General features: G+C 34.7%; 1 protein-coding gene across 2 annotated transcripts; it reads right to left on the bottom strand.

Annotated features, from left to right (window-relative positions):
- Positions 1-7581: 7581 nt before the first annotated feature.
- Positions 7582-11173, bottom strand: LOC109094378 (E3 ubiquitin-protein ligase TRIM39-like). 2 transcript variants are annotated; one of them, XM_042726872.1, is made up of 7 exons: positions 11006-11160; positions 10219-10573; positions 10026-10112; positions 9677-9880; positions 9093-9584; positions 8513-8542; positions 7582-8403 (listed from the first exon to the last, which is right to left on the bottom strand). In XM_042726872.1, the coding sequence occupies exons 5-7, from the start codon at positions 9250-9252 to the stop codon at positions 7874-7876; spliced, it is 720 nt and encodes a 239-aa protein (XP_042582806.1). In that variant the 5' UTR covers positions 9253-9584; positions 9677-9880; positions 10026-10112; positions 10219-10573; positions 11006-11160; the 3' UTR covers positions 7582-7873. The 2 variants fall into 2 exon arrangements, with proteins under 2 accessions (XP_042582806.1, XP_042582805.1); XM_042726871.1 differs by lacking the exons at positions 7582-8403; positions 8513-8542 and having other exon boundaries at positions 9250-9584; positions 11006-11173.
- Between the last annotated feature and the right edge of the window lie 1650 nt (positions 11174-12823).

The following is a 12823-nucleotide window of genomic DNA, read 5'->3' as shown; positions in this document are numbered from 1 at the left end:
GTACCAAAAAGAATCATAGTAGTGCCATAGTTTCCAAAACATGGTACCATGGTAATTTTGCTGTACTCCTTTAAGGTAAGCATTAAGTAGCATTATATAAAAATGTAAAAAATTATTGAAAAATTATGTAATTAAAAAGTTAATTAAAAATAAATTTGTAATGATAAAATTAATTTGTAATCAATTAAATTTTATATATTTATACACCAAACACTAATATTCAAATGTTTTTAAAAGAAGTCTCTTATGCTCACCAAGGCTGATTTTTTAAAAATCAAAACTTCAGTTAAAAAATTATTCTGTGAAATAGTATAACAACAGAAAATGACAGTTTTCTGTTAAAACATATTTCAAAATATAATTTGTACCTGTGATAAAGTTGAATTTTCAGTATATATATATATATATATACTCTGTGTTAAGGAATCATTTCTTATTACTAGCAATGCTCAGTTTATATATATATATATATATATATATATATTAATAAAGTTATTTACTTTTTAAAAACAATAGTGGTATATTTATTCAGGATTTTTTTAACGATAAAAATTTCAAAAGAACAGCATTTTTCAAAATAAAATTTGTATGTCTTTATGGTCACTCTTGATTAAATGAACATGCCCTTGCTAATTAAAAGTATTAATTTTCTTTAAAAATCATACTGCCAATGGATGTTTAAACTGAAATCAACTACATTATGGGGACCAGCCAAATGTAAATAGCTTAATAAATATACTAAATTTAAAAAAGTCTTAAAAGTCATAATAAAACTGTTTAAAAGGTTTGTGTGAGGGTGGGTCAAGTTAAGGGTTAGGTGCTATAAAATATCATTAGCTCAGTATTAAAATAACAGAAGTCAGTGGAAAACCCCACTATAATAGAAAAACTAATGTGTGCACGTTTATGTATGTGTCTATCTTTATACGTGCCATGGGATAAATCATTATTGCTTGGCCAGAGTCAGTGCTTCCATTTTCCCTTGTTATATTAGGAAAAGAATAGCAAGTAAATTCCACTAGAATTATCAAAGTCTAGCAACAAGAAAAAAGAAATGAGGAAGAGAGTCAGGGAGCATGTAAGAGAGAGAGAATGTTTAGAAGAAAAAAAAAATGCATCATAAATATCTTCCATATTAGTTTGGCAGGAACTTTCGGGAACATTGTGTTAATGATTAATATGAAGTCCATGCCTGGCAGCATCTCTCTCTCTCTCTCTCTGTATGTCTCTCTTTCTCTCCCTCATACAAACACACTCACACATAAAATAACTGACTCCTCACCATCTCTCTCTCTTTCTCTCCCTACTTCCCCCTCTTTCCTTTTCCCATAGGCCCAGAGATGGCCAAAATCAGCATAGCCAGTTGTCAAGGTAACCTCAGTACAATCTATTTACCCACCTCTCCTCTCACTCGCCAAGGTCAGCTCTCTCTCTCTCTCTCTTTCTCTCTCTCCTCCTCTCGGTTTTGTTCTTTGAACAGCAGGGTAGAACACCCCCTAAAACCATCATTAGCACAAAACCAAAAGAACTGACAAAAGAACAAGAACTGAACTTTCCAAGCCACCAGTCTGCCACTGCATTCAGCTCTGCTCTTAGGCCTCCCATTATTGAATTGTAATTTCCATCTTCCCCAAACACACACTCAGACACACATGCAACGTAGAACTTTTCTCTTAAACCAAAGAGAGATTAGCGATTATAAAGACCCCCTGCAATGAGGCAGCTCTTGAACTAAAATAAATGTACCGTGGTATGCAGAAGTACACCTTAGATCTTTTCTTTCTTTCTTTTGTTTCTCTTTTTCATGTTCAACTTTATTAAAATATATATATAAATATATGCATGCTCTATGCTACTAATCCACTAAAGCACACCTAGCATTTCAGTATGTTTTCCACCATATCTAGGAATTGAACAATAAACCATTTCCTGTTTAAACATTAAACTGTACCAAAAACACAAGAGCTCTAAATGTAAAAGACTACAAAGGCAGTTGTCCCTCACTGACCAAACCAAAAAGATAAATCCCAGTTTATGTTATCTACACCCTCCTGGAACTCAGTTTTTTTTTTTTTTTTTTGGTTTGATAACAGTTTCATGTTCTTTGTTCTCTGAATCTTATTTTAGCCAAGTTGTCATCACACAGTTGAGCCAAATATGTCAGTCACCGAACAATTTATAAAACTCAAAATGTGTTGTTACAGCGTGTTATGTGTTTTGTCGCTGGTACTTCCTAAGTATATGAGAAGAAATCCTCAGCAGGAGCTACACTGCTGTTAAAAAAATGGGGTTTGTATAAGAAGTCCTTTATGTTTACAAATGCTGTATTTATTTTATCAAAATATAGTGCAAACAGTTACATTGTGAAATATTATTACTATTTAAAATAACTTTTCTGTTTTAAAATGCAATTTTTAAATGTAATGTATTCCTGTAATGGCAAAACAGCAATTACTCCAGTCTTTAGTGTCACATGATCTGGTGCTATGCTGATTTGATATGATTTGGTGCTCAGGAAACATTTCTTCTTATTATTGTTGAAAACATTGCTACTTAATATTTAGTGAAACCAGGATATTTTTCCCTTCAGGATTCTTTGATGAATATAAATGTCAACAGAATACAAATTATATGAAATATAGGCTAAATCTTTAGTTACAATTTAAAAGTATTTTCTTTTCTTTTGATCAGTTTAATGCATCCTTTTTGAATAAAAGCATTTATTTCTTAAAAAAATCCTAATGACTCTATAATCTTTTGTAGAGGGAGGGCAATGTATCAAATCCATTAGCACACCAGGTTCACCACCAGAGGTCCTTGTCTGCATGATGTTATTTGTGTTGTCATGGTTTCTGTTCTTTGTTTGCACCTGTTCTTTGTTTTATTTGACAAGTCACCTGTAATATAGCTTGCTTAATCTCTTGGCAGCTTGTGAAGTCTGGAGTTTTTTTAATGACTTAATGACTAATGACTTTTTCTTGAGGTACAGATGACTGTTGACTTGCAACACATGGATTTTCCACTCTTTATCTGGCTCCTTTATTGTTTAATGTGGTGATTTGGAGTGCTTTAAAGGCCTTCTAAACAGTTGTTGTAATAATCAAAAAGCCTAAAAATGCTGACAGGACATATAAGGGAAATTTGCAAACAACTGTCAGCAATAACACTATAGCATGCACAGAAAATATGCTTAGTTTTAACTATATTTAATTGATAGGGTTCAGATAACTGTCATTGATTAGGATTACTCTTAATTGGAGCCATAGTTTTGAAAATGTATTTTTACATTTGTTTAGCAGATGCTTTTATGCTAAATGTCTTACAAAAAAAAACAATATGAACAAAGCAAGCACAGTCAGCACAAGATTGAGCCCTAGACTTCTATATTGTTCTATAATGCATATAAATAATGTTTCTATGCACAAAGTTTCATCTGCGTTAAGCAGCATATGCTGGGAGTGGGTTGCATGGTGTGATGTTGAAGTGTAAGTGTGTGCAGTGTTTTATAAGCATACTAGAGGAAGCTCCCAGTGTTAGCAATAGGTCAGTAAATCCTTTGTGCCCTGCTGGCAAAGCTGGCACTGCCACACTACAGAACTCACTGCCAACAACTGAGTAATTAGAGAGAAAGAGAGAGTGAGAAAGAGAGGACAGACACTGTATGGTAGAATGAGACATGTAACTAAATCTGTTGAACTGCCTCACCTTGTTTGCTTTTGCACTCATTAGCCAATGTGAGTCAGTCAGTAGGGTGTGTCAGAAATCACACCATGAACTTTGCTCATGTACATGCACTAGTGCACGCAAACACACATATATACATCACTTAATACATCTGAATTGCGCATCAACTCATTTTAAGTCGACATGTGGGATTACACAACTCATTGTATTACTGTAATGTGACATATTTCTTTCTTTCTGCTATTTAACAAGGAAAAAATATGTTATTGGGAATTGATTCGATCAGGATCAGAATGTAATGGGATACTAAACATAAAATAGCACAATAAAATAAAATGAAAAAAAAGTGGTAACACTGTAAAAAATGACAGTGAATTTAACAGTAAAAGACTGTAAAAATGCTACAGTAAAAACCTGTTAAATGGTTAACGGTAAATTCCCCTACTATATACGGTGAATAACCGTAAATGGACAATCCCAGAATTCCCTGCATTACATTTACATTTTTTTTTTTTTTTTTTTTTAATAACTATGTTACTTCTCAGTTTTTTTCAATCAGTTTTGTATATTAGGGTTGTGTGTTTAACACCTAATGTTGTTAAATAATTGTTTATTGCATTATTTCAGTTTTATGTGCGTTACCATGAGAGTTAAGTTAAGTAATGACACTGTGCACCTTCTTTATATGTAATTATTTAAAAACTGCGTGTGATGGACTTTGGTTCATCATGTGACTTTCTCATCACCACCTTCATTTGGTGGTTATCAGTGTATTACTACGGTACAAAACAGATTTCAGTACTTCAATAGGTCGGTATAATAACATTATATCAGTTAATTAAATTACGGTATTTAACTGTAAATTTGAGTTAAAACCATAAAATCTAAAATGTTGCTACCATATTTTTTTACAGTAAAATTACGCAAAAAAAAAACACAGTTCCACTACCGTAAATTTCAAAAATATACAATACTTTCAGTGTGAACTGGTTGTTTTTGATTCAGTAAAAAAGAACATAACTGCCATTTGTTAGGAAAATGGACGACACAGCTTATGCTGTATGTTTTTGATTTGCTAAAAAGAATCAACTAATCAGATTCATTTGTTTGGGAAATGCACTTCAATTAATAGGACACGTTGCGCTGTAGAGGGCCAGAGAATTAGGGGCCATTCACACGGAATAACAATAAATCATTAGTTACAGAGTTGGTACATAGCCAAAAAATAAGATGTGGGATAAAAAATGTGATTCAATGCTTTTGCATCTCTCGCAAAATCTTCTCCAAAGAAACGTTTAATTTGTCTATAAAGCTTTTGCATTCTTTCGCAAAGAAATTGTGTTCTCCTGAAAAAAGTTTGAATTCGCTCCTATATATATATATATATATATATATATATATATATATATATATATATATATATATATATATATATATATATATATGAAACATACAGAAATTATTATTTCTGGATACTTTTGCGAGAGAATGCAAAAAGATTTGTGAGTGAACGCCTAAACATTGAATTTTTTTCTATCACCATGTTCCCTTAGGGGATCCAATGAAACATAAGCAAGTAGTGCCAATTTCATTTTGGTTTTAATAGTACTAAGTCTTGTGTAAAAGTCAATAAATGGAAAAGCTGTTAACCTGCGTGCCAATTTTTCCACAGTATTCATCCTTGAGAGGTTGAAGTGTTATAAATGAAAGGTCATTTTCACTAGTAACTCTTGTTGCTCGGCTAGACAAGACAACTGCAGTGAGAAAACCCATGGGAAGGAATCAGTGTCTGCTAGTGTGTGAGAGAGCAGCGAGAAGTAGGTATATGTGTGAAGGAGAGAAGAAAAGGGACACTTAGGTCTCTCTTTCTCCCTTCATTCTCCCTGTATCAGCAGAAAAAAAAATGCTGGCCTCTGTTGACACAGCCCTGACCTTCCCCTCATTCTGCTCCCCCAAGTGTGAAATTGAATGCCTGCCAGAAAGAATGAGGGAAGAAGGAATAGAGAGAGTGAGACAGACAGAGAGAGGCAGAGTGGGAGAAACAGAGAAAAAGAATGGGAAAGAAGAATCCGCACAAAGCTAAGAGAGAAATCCAATATCACATGAATCAAGCGGTGTAGATTGTTGCTGTGCTTTTCCATTTCTGGAGAGTCCTCCATATGACGACCACACCAGGGATCTTTTCCTTGACGCATGCTGGTCTGTCAGAAGAATAGAATTGAACCCCAGCCCTGGGTTAGTGTCTCATAGATAAAGACTGTGTGGAATCACGCTCAGTGTTTTGTTTATTTGACCTAGAACCATATTCAGTGTTTAGAGAAGAGACTGTTGGATTTATTGAGCTGTCTGAACAAAACAGTGTAAAATATACATACTAAACACATGCACTGCCCAAAGGAAAAAAAAAAAACTATTACAAACCAATGTAACGAAACACCTTTGTTTCAGTCCTCAAATGTCCCGCTTTACTTTGGAAAACGAACGGATGGGGGAGAGAAGTGGAGTGGAGTCAGGAGGTGGGCGGAATGAACTGTCTGTGATGTCATGGGGGGTGTGTTGCCCATGGCCACCAGTCTCCTGCTGACTCCAGACATTTCTGGCATTCCTACGAGACCAGCTTCCATTGTGCTGCGGGGACCTTCAATTCATTCAGCTTAGGAAATGGGAAGGAAAAGAAGTGGGAACAGGGAGGGAGGGAAGAGCAGAAAAAGAAGAGGGTGGGGTGTGATTGGATGTTCTAACATTCTGTAGTCGTATTAGGTGTTTAGAGGATTGAAATAGGGCTGTTTCTGAGGAATTAAGAATTTTACTGTAGCCTATTTGTGGAATTCAAGAACTGCTGTTATCTACAATCAATTACGTTTTATATACACCAATAATGACGTTATTTTTTGCAGTTTTTTCATGACTACTGTTTTATAGCGATGTAAAAGATACAAAATCATAAATATCAAATTAAAATTTCATTAATGAGCCTAAGCGGTTGTTCTGAAGTTCTCCGAATTATAAGAAAGGTCCATGTGCATTGATTTTATTATAATTTTTTTTTTTTTTAATGTAATCATAATACAGGATTTACAATGGCATTGATCAGAGTTTACACAGTAATAGTGCACCATCTAGTGGCCTGTTTATGAAATACGATTTTAAAGGAAGTTGATGAATATTCCGAAATAAATACAATTTATATATTATTTTAAAACTTTTTATTTAATTAAAACATTTACGTGAAATATCAACTGCAAAATTGTCTATATCATTTTTTTTTAAATCAAAATGTTCTGTAGGCTATGTCTTCTTTAACTCGTTAAAAGAGCCCTCTGTGAACTTAACTAGGCTTGTCAGATATAAGAGACCTACAAAGTGTGCATACATAACGTCTGTACTGTACATCCCCAACAGGGCCGTCCTTTGGGGGGTGCATCTGGTGCAGCTGCACCTGGCCCACAGCGAACGGTTGATCATGATTGATCCATGTGCCCCTCTGGCCACTTTCAAGTCCCAAATAATTTTTACATTAAAATCTACTTGAGAGACCCATAAGTGTAATACCATGAGGCAGTTTAACAAGCTGATTAAGTCTTAAAACAAGTTAACCATGTGCCTTTGACAAACCTGCTTAGCTCTTTATAGTGACATTGACAAAGCTTGGTGTCACAATGATTTCTAAAGATTGCCTGAAGGGTGTTTAAAAACCTTATTTGTTTGAGCAGTGATACGGTTCATGTAAGCAAAGTATTACTGTGTACTTAGCTCTACTGAATGACGAGAAACTATTCTTTTGATTTGTATTTCAATTTTGTGTGTCAGATTAGTTGAATGGTCAGGGTGTTGGCATACAGTGAGTGACAGAATGAAAGCATCAACCACATTTATGTTTATTCGTTTAGCAGACAGTTTTATCCAAAGATGAAAATCATACAAGTGGAAGTAATTAATCTATGGGTGAACACAATACAAGCAAAAAAAAAAGTGTGTTACATATAAAAATAATAAAGTATAGTAATTCTAATTCATCAAACATTCAGATATTTGGATGTAGCAAATCAATTCACACTCTCCGAGGAAGGTTAGAGGTTCAATCTTAGGGTAATGTGTAACCCCTGTCATTTATTTGTTGCATTAATTATTTTTTTTTTTTAAATAAACATTGTTTAATAATTACAATAACTGGTAGTAGACTAACTGACTAGTAGATAATCAGAGGCTTTGTGTTCACATCTCCTCGTTTGTTGCAAGGGCTGAAAAATGGAAAGATTTTTTCAGTGAAAGACTGACCAGTGAAGGAGTAGATAAGATTTTTGGTCCCTACATTGTAGAAGGAGACCAGACCCTCCTCATAATCCACAAACATCCCCACCTTCTGGGGCTTGTCTTTTAGGGAAAGAGGAACAGGACAATATTCATTAGCCACATATTCACCTCCATTTCTTAGCCAAATACACCAAAAGCCATTCTCTGGGCACACTGTTATTTTCCCCTTTCTCTCAATGGACTCTCTAGCCACACCTAAGTCCCATTCAGTTTTTTCACCGACTTCAACCTCATAATAAATTTTCCCACAGGAAAACCCATCCTTCCCTAGGACGCAGGCAGAGGAGTCAAATCTCTCAGGGTTATTGGGAACATCTTTCCAGGATCCACTATGCTTCACTTGTTTTCTGTCCTTAGACAGGATGAGTTTAGGGTAAGCTGTTTTAGGATCCAGAATCACATTCACTGCAAAAGAAACACATGTACATTGAAAAATAAAATACAAGCAGCCAATTTAAAAGCTCCATCTGAGAGGAATCTATGCTTATGTTAATCATGACCATGGGGACGTTACCTGCATAAAGTTTCTTTATTGTACTCAGATCTGCTGATGGAAAAATATTTAATGTTAGTATACATTTCAATTAACCTTCATCAACAACAGTTCTAGATGCTAAGCATCATACACTTACCGACTTTGTAAAAAGTCATAGAGGAAAAACAACATGTGTTCTAAAATCAGCTGAAAATATCAAACATGTTAAAAATCTGTGTCTGTGACCATCATTACGCCATTTTCTACGGAATCTATCAACTCAAATCTGCAGACTGGCTCTGACTTTTGAAAACTAGAGTCTAGTTTCTCCTCCAGACTGTAAATAGGGGCAAAAATCTAAGCAAAACTTTTGTGGTGTATTTCCAGCTTTAAGCCACACATGTACATGGAGTAGGGGAGATTGGGAATATTGTGACATAAATGTATCAATTTACACAATTCTGAAAAGCTATAGATTTCAAAACTTAAATAACTTCAATTGGTAGAAGACAAAATGTTATGTCAATTTTGGATAAATAGCACAAAAAAGCACTTAGTTAAAGACTTTAAAGCAAAAAGTGTTCTGTTCTGTCTGTGTCTGTCTTATCAGTTACAGCACCTTTTTTATGAATCTTTTCCACTCTTTCTGGTGAAGGAGTGCTGCTCTTGTTGAAGTAAATTTTGTCTTCTGTCTGAACATTGCTTGTTGTAGTATTTGAAACATCTGTAAGAGTGCCCTGCTTTGTGCTCAGGATAACAGAAATATCTTTTTTCTCCATCACTATAGATTCAGACACCAGTAAAGGATGAGAGGGAACAGAATCTGTACTCTCAGAATCTGAGGCAGAAGACTCTTGAACAACTGAAGGTCTGTGTGGACAGTGGACTATGAAAAAAAAAAGTTATTTGCATTTAAACAAAAACACAGACAAGTGAAACAACAGAGTATATATTTTCCCTAATACTAACTGATTTCAAAGAATTTCTTCAGTTCCATTTTGATGTTTTCCTGAAGGCCCTGGAGAGCTTTCTTAAAGATTTCTGTGTTCAGATCAGTAATGTTGCTAGTCCAGGACTTGACTTGTGGAAGGCTGCACACAGATGAGCAAGTCTGCAGTATTGCAAGAGAGAGGGGATCCCTGAATGTGCAGTTTGATCTAATTAAAGAATTCTAAGAGATATTGCTGAGTAAAGAACACTGACCTGTAGGAGGTGCAGGTGATCCTCAGTGTGTAAAAGCTGCTCCAGCGCCGTCTCTCTCCTCTTGAGCTCAGAAATTTCTTGCTCCAGCTCTTGAATCAGCTCTTCAGCCTGCTTTTCTGCTGCTTTCTGCTTCTGCCAGATGACCTCCAGCAGCTCAGATTGACATCTCTCAATCAGAGCAATGAGACTTTTGACGTTGTTGTTCTGTTGAGGTTAAGGAAAACAGAGTTAAGAGTTACAGTATGTGAAGTATTCTATAGCATTATCTCCACCAGCTCCACAAGGTGACTAACCATTAAAAATAACATTTAGCCTACATAGTTGTTATGTTGAATCTCTCAAAGTGCACCTTTTCAGAGCTTTTTATCTCCTCTGTCTTCTTTATTCTATCCTGGATCATCATCTTGACTTCTGCTTGTGTCTTTTCCAGCTGAGCCTGAGGACGATAAATCTTTCTTTTAGTGATTTTATGACAGTTTGGTTTGATTAACACAAATTTGTTTTGCTTAAATATCTTCTGATATTTTTCTTGTATGTCTCACCCTCTGATCTCCACTCTCTTGTTCTATAGGAACAATGTTGTGTGCTTTGTGTCCTATTTCTATGCAGATAGAACAGAGGAATGTCCGGTCATCTCGGCAGAATAACTCCAGCGGTTTTTCATGTTTTACACAGATATAATCTTCCAGGTTGTCCACAGGGTCGATCAGTTTGTGCTTTATGAGCCTTGCTGCTGTTTTGTGATTTTCCAAGTGAGTCTCACAGAAGGATGTTACACATTGCAAGCATGATTTTACTGCGCTGAGTTTTTGATTTCCATGGCAGGCATCACACAGAACATTAGATGTGTTTTGGCTTTCTTCCATCTTTGTGTGATCAGCCATCTCTAATGAATCTCTGTTCATTTTCAGGTGTGGAAAAAAAAAAATAGGAAGAAGAAGAAGAAAAAACTGAATGTTTCAGTACAGACACTAGAGAGAAAAATAAAAAATCTAAACCGAGTCATGGCTGTTAGTGAAGAAATAGTGACAACATAAGGTTGTTCAGTGTAATGCAAGTCACATGATTTATATTGCTAAAGATGTACCCTTTTTTGTTAAAATACTCCCTCCTATTATTTCCATTCAAAATCCTTTTGAAAAGAAGACGGTAATTAATTTCAGTTTCACTCTTGAGTTATGTAGCCTGTAGATATGCATTTCATTGATCTTAATCTAATAATGCAGCATAGTCTACTGCATGGCTCTGTATTATCCTAGAATTACATTTAAATAATGTTTTAGTAAAATGTGTGTATCTGCCAACAGATTACATAATCATTCCTCTCACCTGTCTTTTATCAGGAGAACCAACTGTGTGTTATTCAAAACAAAAAAGTGAAGAAGATGTTCAGTAAAGGTAAGGACTTCGGGTTATGTATAGTTTCAGTTTCTCTTTATTGTAAAGATGAGGGCTAAGTCCTCTGTAAACATTACGTCATAGTCAATGACAATATACCTTGAACTACTCTTTTAGGGTGTCTTTTTAAGCTTTTTGAGTCTGGAATAGCTGCAGGTCGGAAAAAAATTTCTTTACAATTTGTCATGAAAGCTTCCTGTTCTACATAAAAGCATATGTGCTATTGGCTTGCAGATTAACAGGAAGTGACAAGTCCAACATAAACAAGAAGTGTGTACCTTGAATATAAGAAGAATATAAGAAGAAGAATATGATCAATAATTATGAATTACAAAATTATAATAGCCTGTTTCAAGGATTTTGTTAGCTGATGCTAACTGTTTGCTAACTAGCTACCTGATGCTAACTTGAGGTCATTTTTAAATAAAGTCCAATATATTGGACTTAATAAAGTCCAAATATTTTTTATTCAACCAAATAGTTAGAATACATTTGATGGAAAAACATAGGATTTGACCTTCAGAACAGAATAACTACAGTAATTGCCCCAGGGCCTGGGGGCACTTTACCCCACCTGGCTGGGGGGCGTTTTACCCCACAGACTATGTTTGAGAAAAAATTATGTCTGAAAATATTTCTATTCTGAAAATATAATTATATTTTTCTTAAATAACATATACTACCTAGCTACATGCCCTACTGTTCTCATATCATATATAAATGTGATTTTTTTCTGCAAAATAATAAGCTTTAAAACACTTTTCTTCTTAATTGGATCATTCACTGTGAAATCCATTTTCTCTCAGGTACATCACCATTGTAAGCTTTATAATGAAACCTTCTACATCACTCTTGTCAAAGTAGTCCATAGTTACAATAAAAAATGATCTTGACTTTATCTTGTGGTTATTTTGGGAAAAACACTCTACCCTACCACCAAACTCAGGTCAGACCTTCAGACTGTTATGACTTGCAATGCTATATCTCTCTTAGCAACTAGTATCTATCTGAAACACATAGATATGTATAGGTAGATGCCCTATTGGTGGCTGTTTCTATGGGCCACTATACATAAGCTGTCCGCCATATTGGAATGGTCAAAGATGGTCCGTGAACACTTGAGAGCAAGTTGCCAGTGTGTCTGCAACAATAGTTATTTGCATGTACAGTATGAATATCTATATCTGCAATAGACTTCAGCAGACGATTTTGCTAAACTAACACAATACATCATTCAAAGCCATTAGCTAACATGGCATTTAAAAGGTACTATAGATTAAAAACCTGTAATATTGAGTTAATACATCCTATTTGCAATTGTATGTTTTTCCGTAATTTCACTGCAAGTGCATGTAAACTAAAAAGTCAATATTTTGTCTGAGAAGATGAAATAGATGGAAAAATACTGCAATCACATCAATCTACTTTGAAACAAAATTTCAAAGTAGATTGATACTTCTAAATGAGTTAGAACTCTTTAAAGTTCTGTTAATTGGCATTTAGCAATCTAGCAAACACAAATTTGTTCAATTAAACATTTTATTCACTTTCCAAATGAATAAATAAATGAATAAAAACGAAGAAAGAAAAATGAAAGGAAAATTCATTTAATGTTCAATCAACAAGAAAATCATTATTTTATGTCTAAGCAATTACATTATGATATAACAAGCGCCTATTACTCTGAACTGCAGCGACTCATATTTTCTATTTCTTGAAACTACAGACTGAAGCAAAGTTGAAGCAAGA

The sequence above is a fragment of the Cyprinus carpio genome, chromosome B7 (assembly GCF_018340385.1).
Source record: "Cyprinus carpio isolate SPL01 chromosome B7, ASM1834038v1, whole genome shotgun sequence".
NCBI classification, from domain to species: domain Eukaryota; kingdom Metazoa; phylum Chordata; class Actinopteri; order Cypriniformes; family Cyprinidae; genus Cyprinus; species Cyprinus carpio.
The sequence above is the reverse complement of the archived record's forward strand: the minus strand, read 5'-3'. Positions and strand labels throughout refer to the sequence as shown.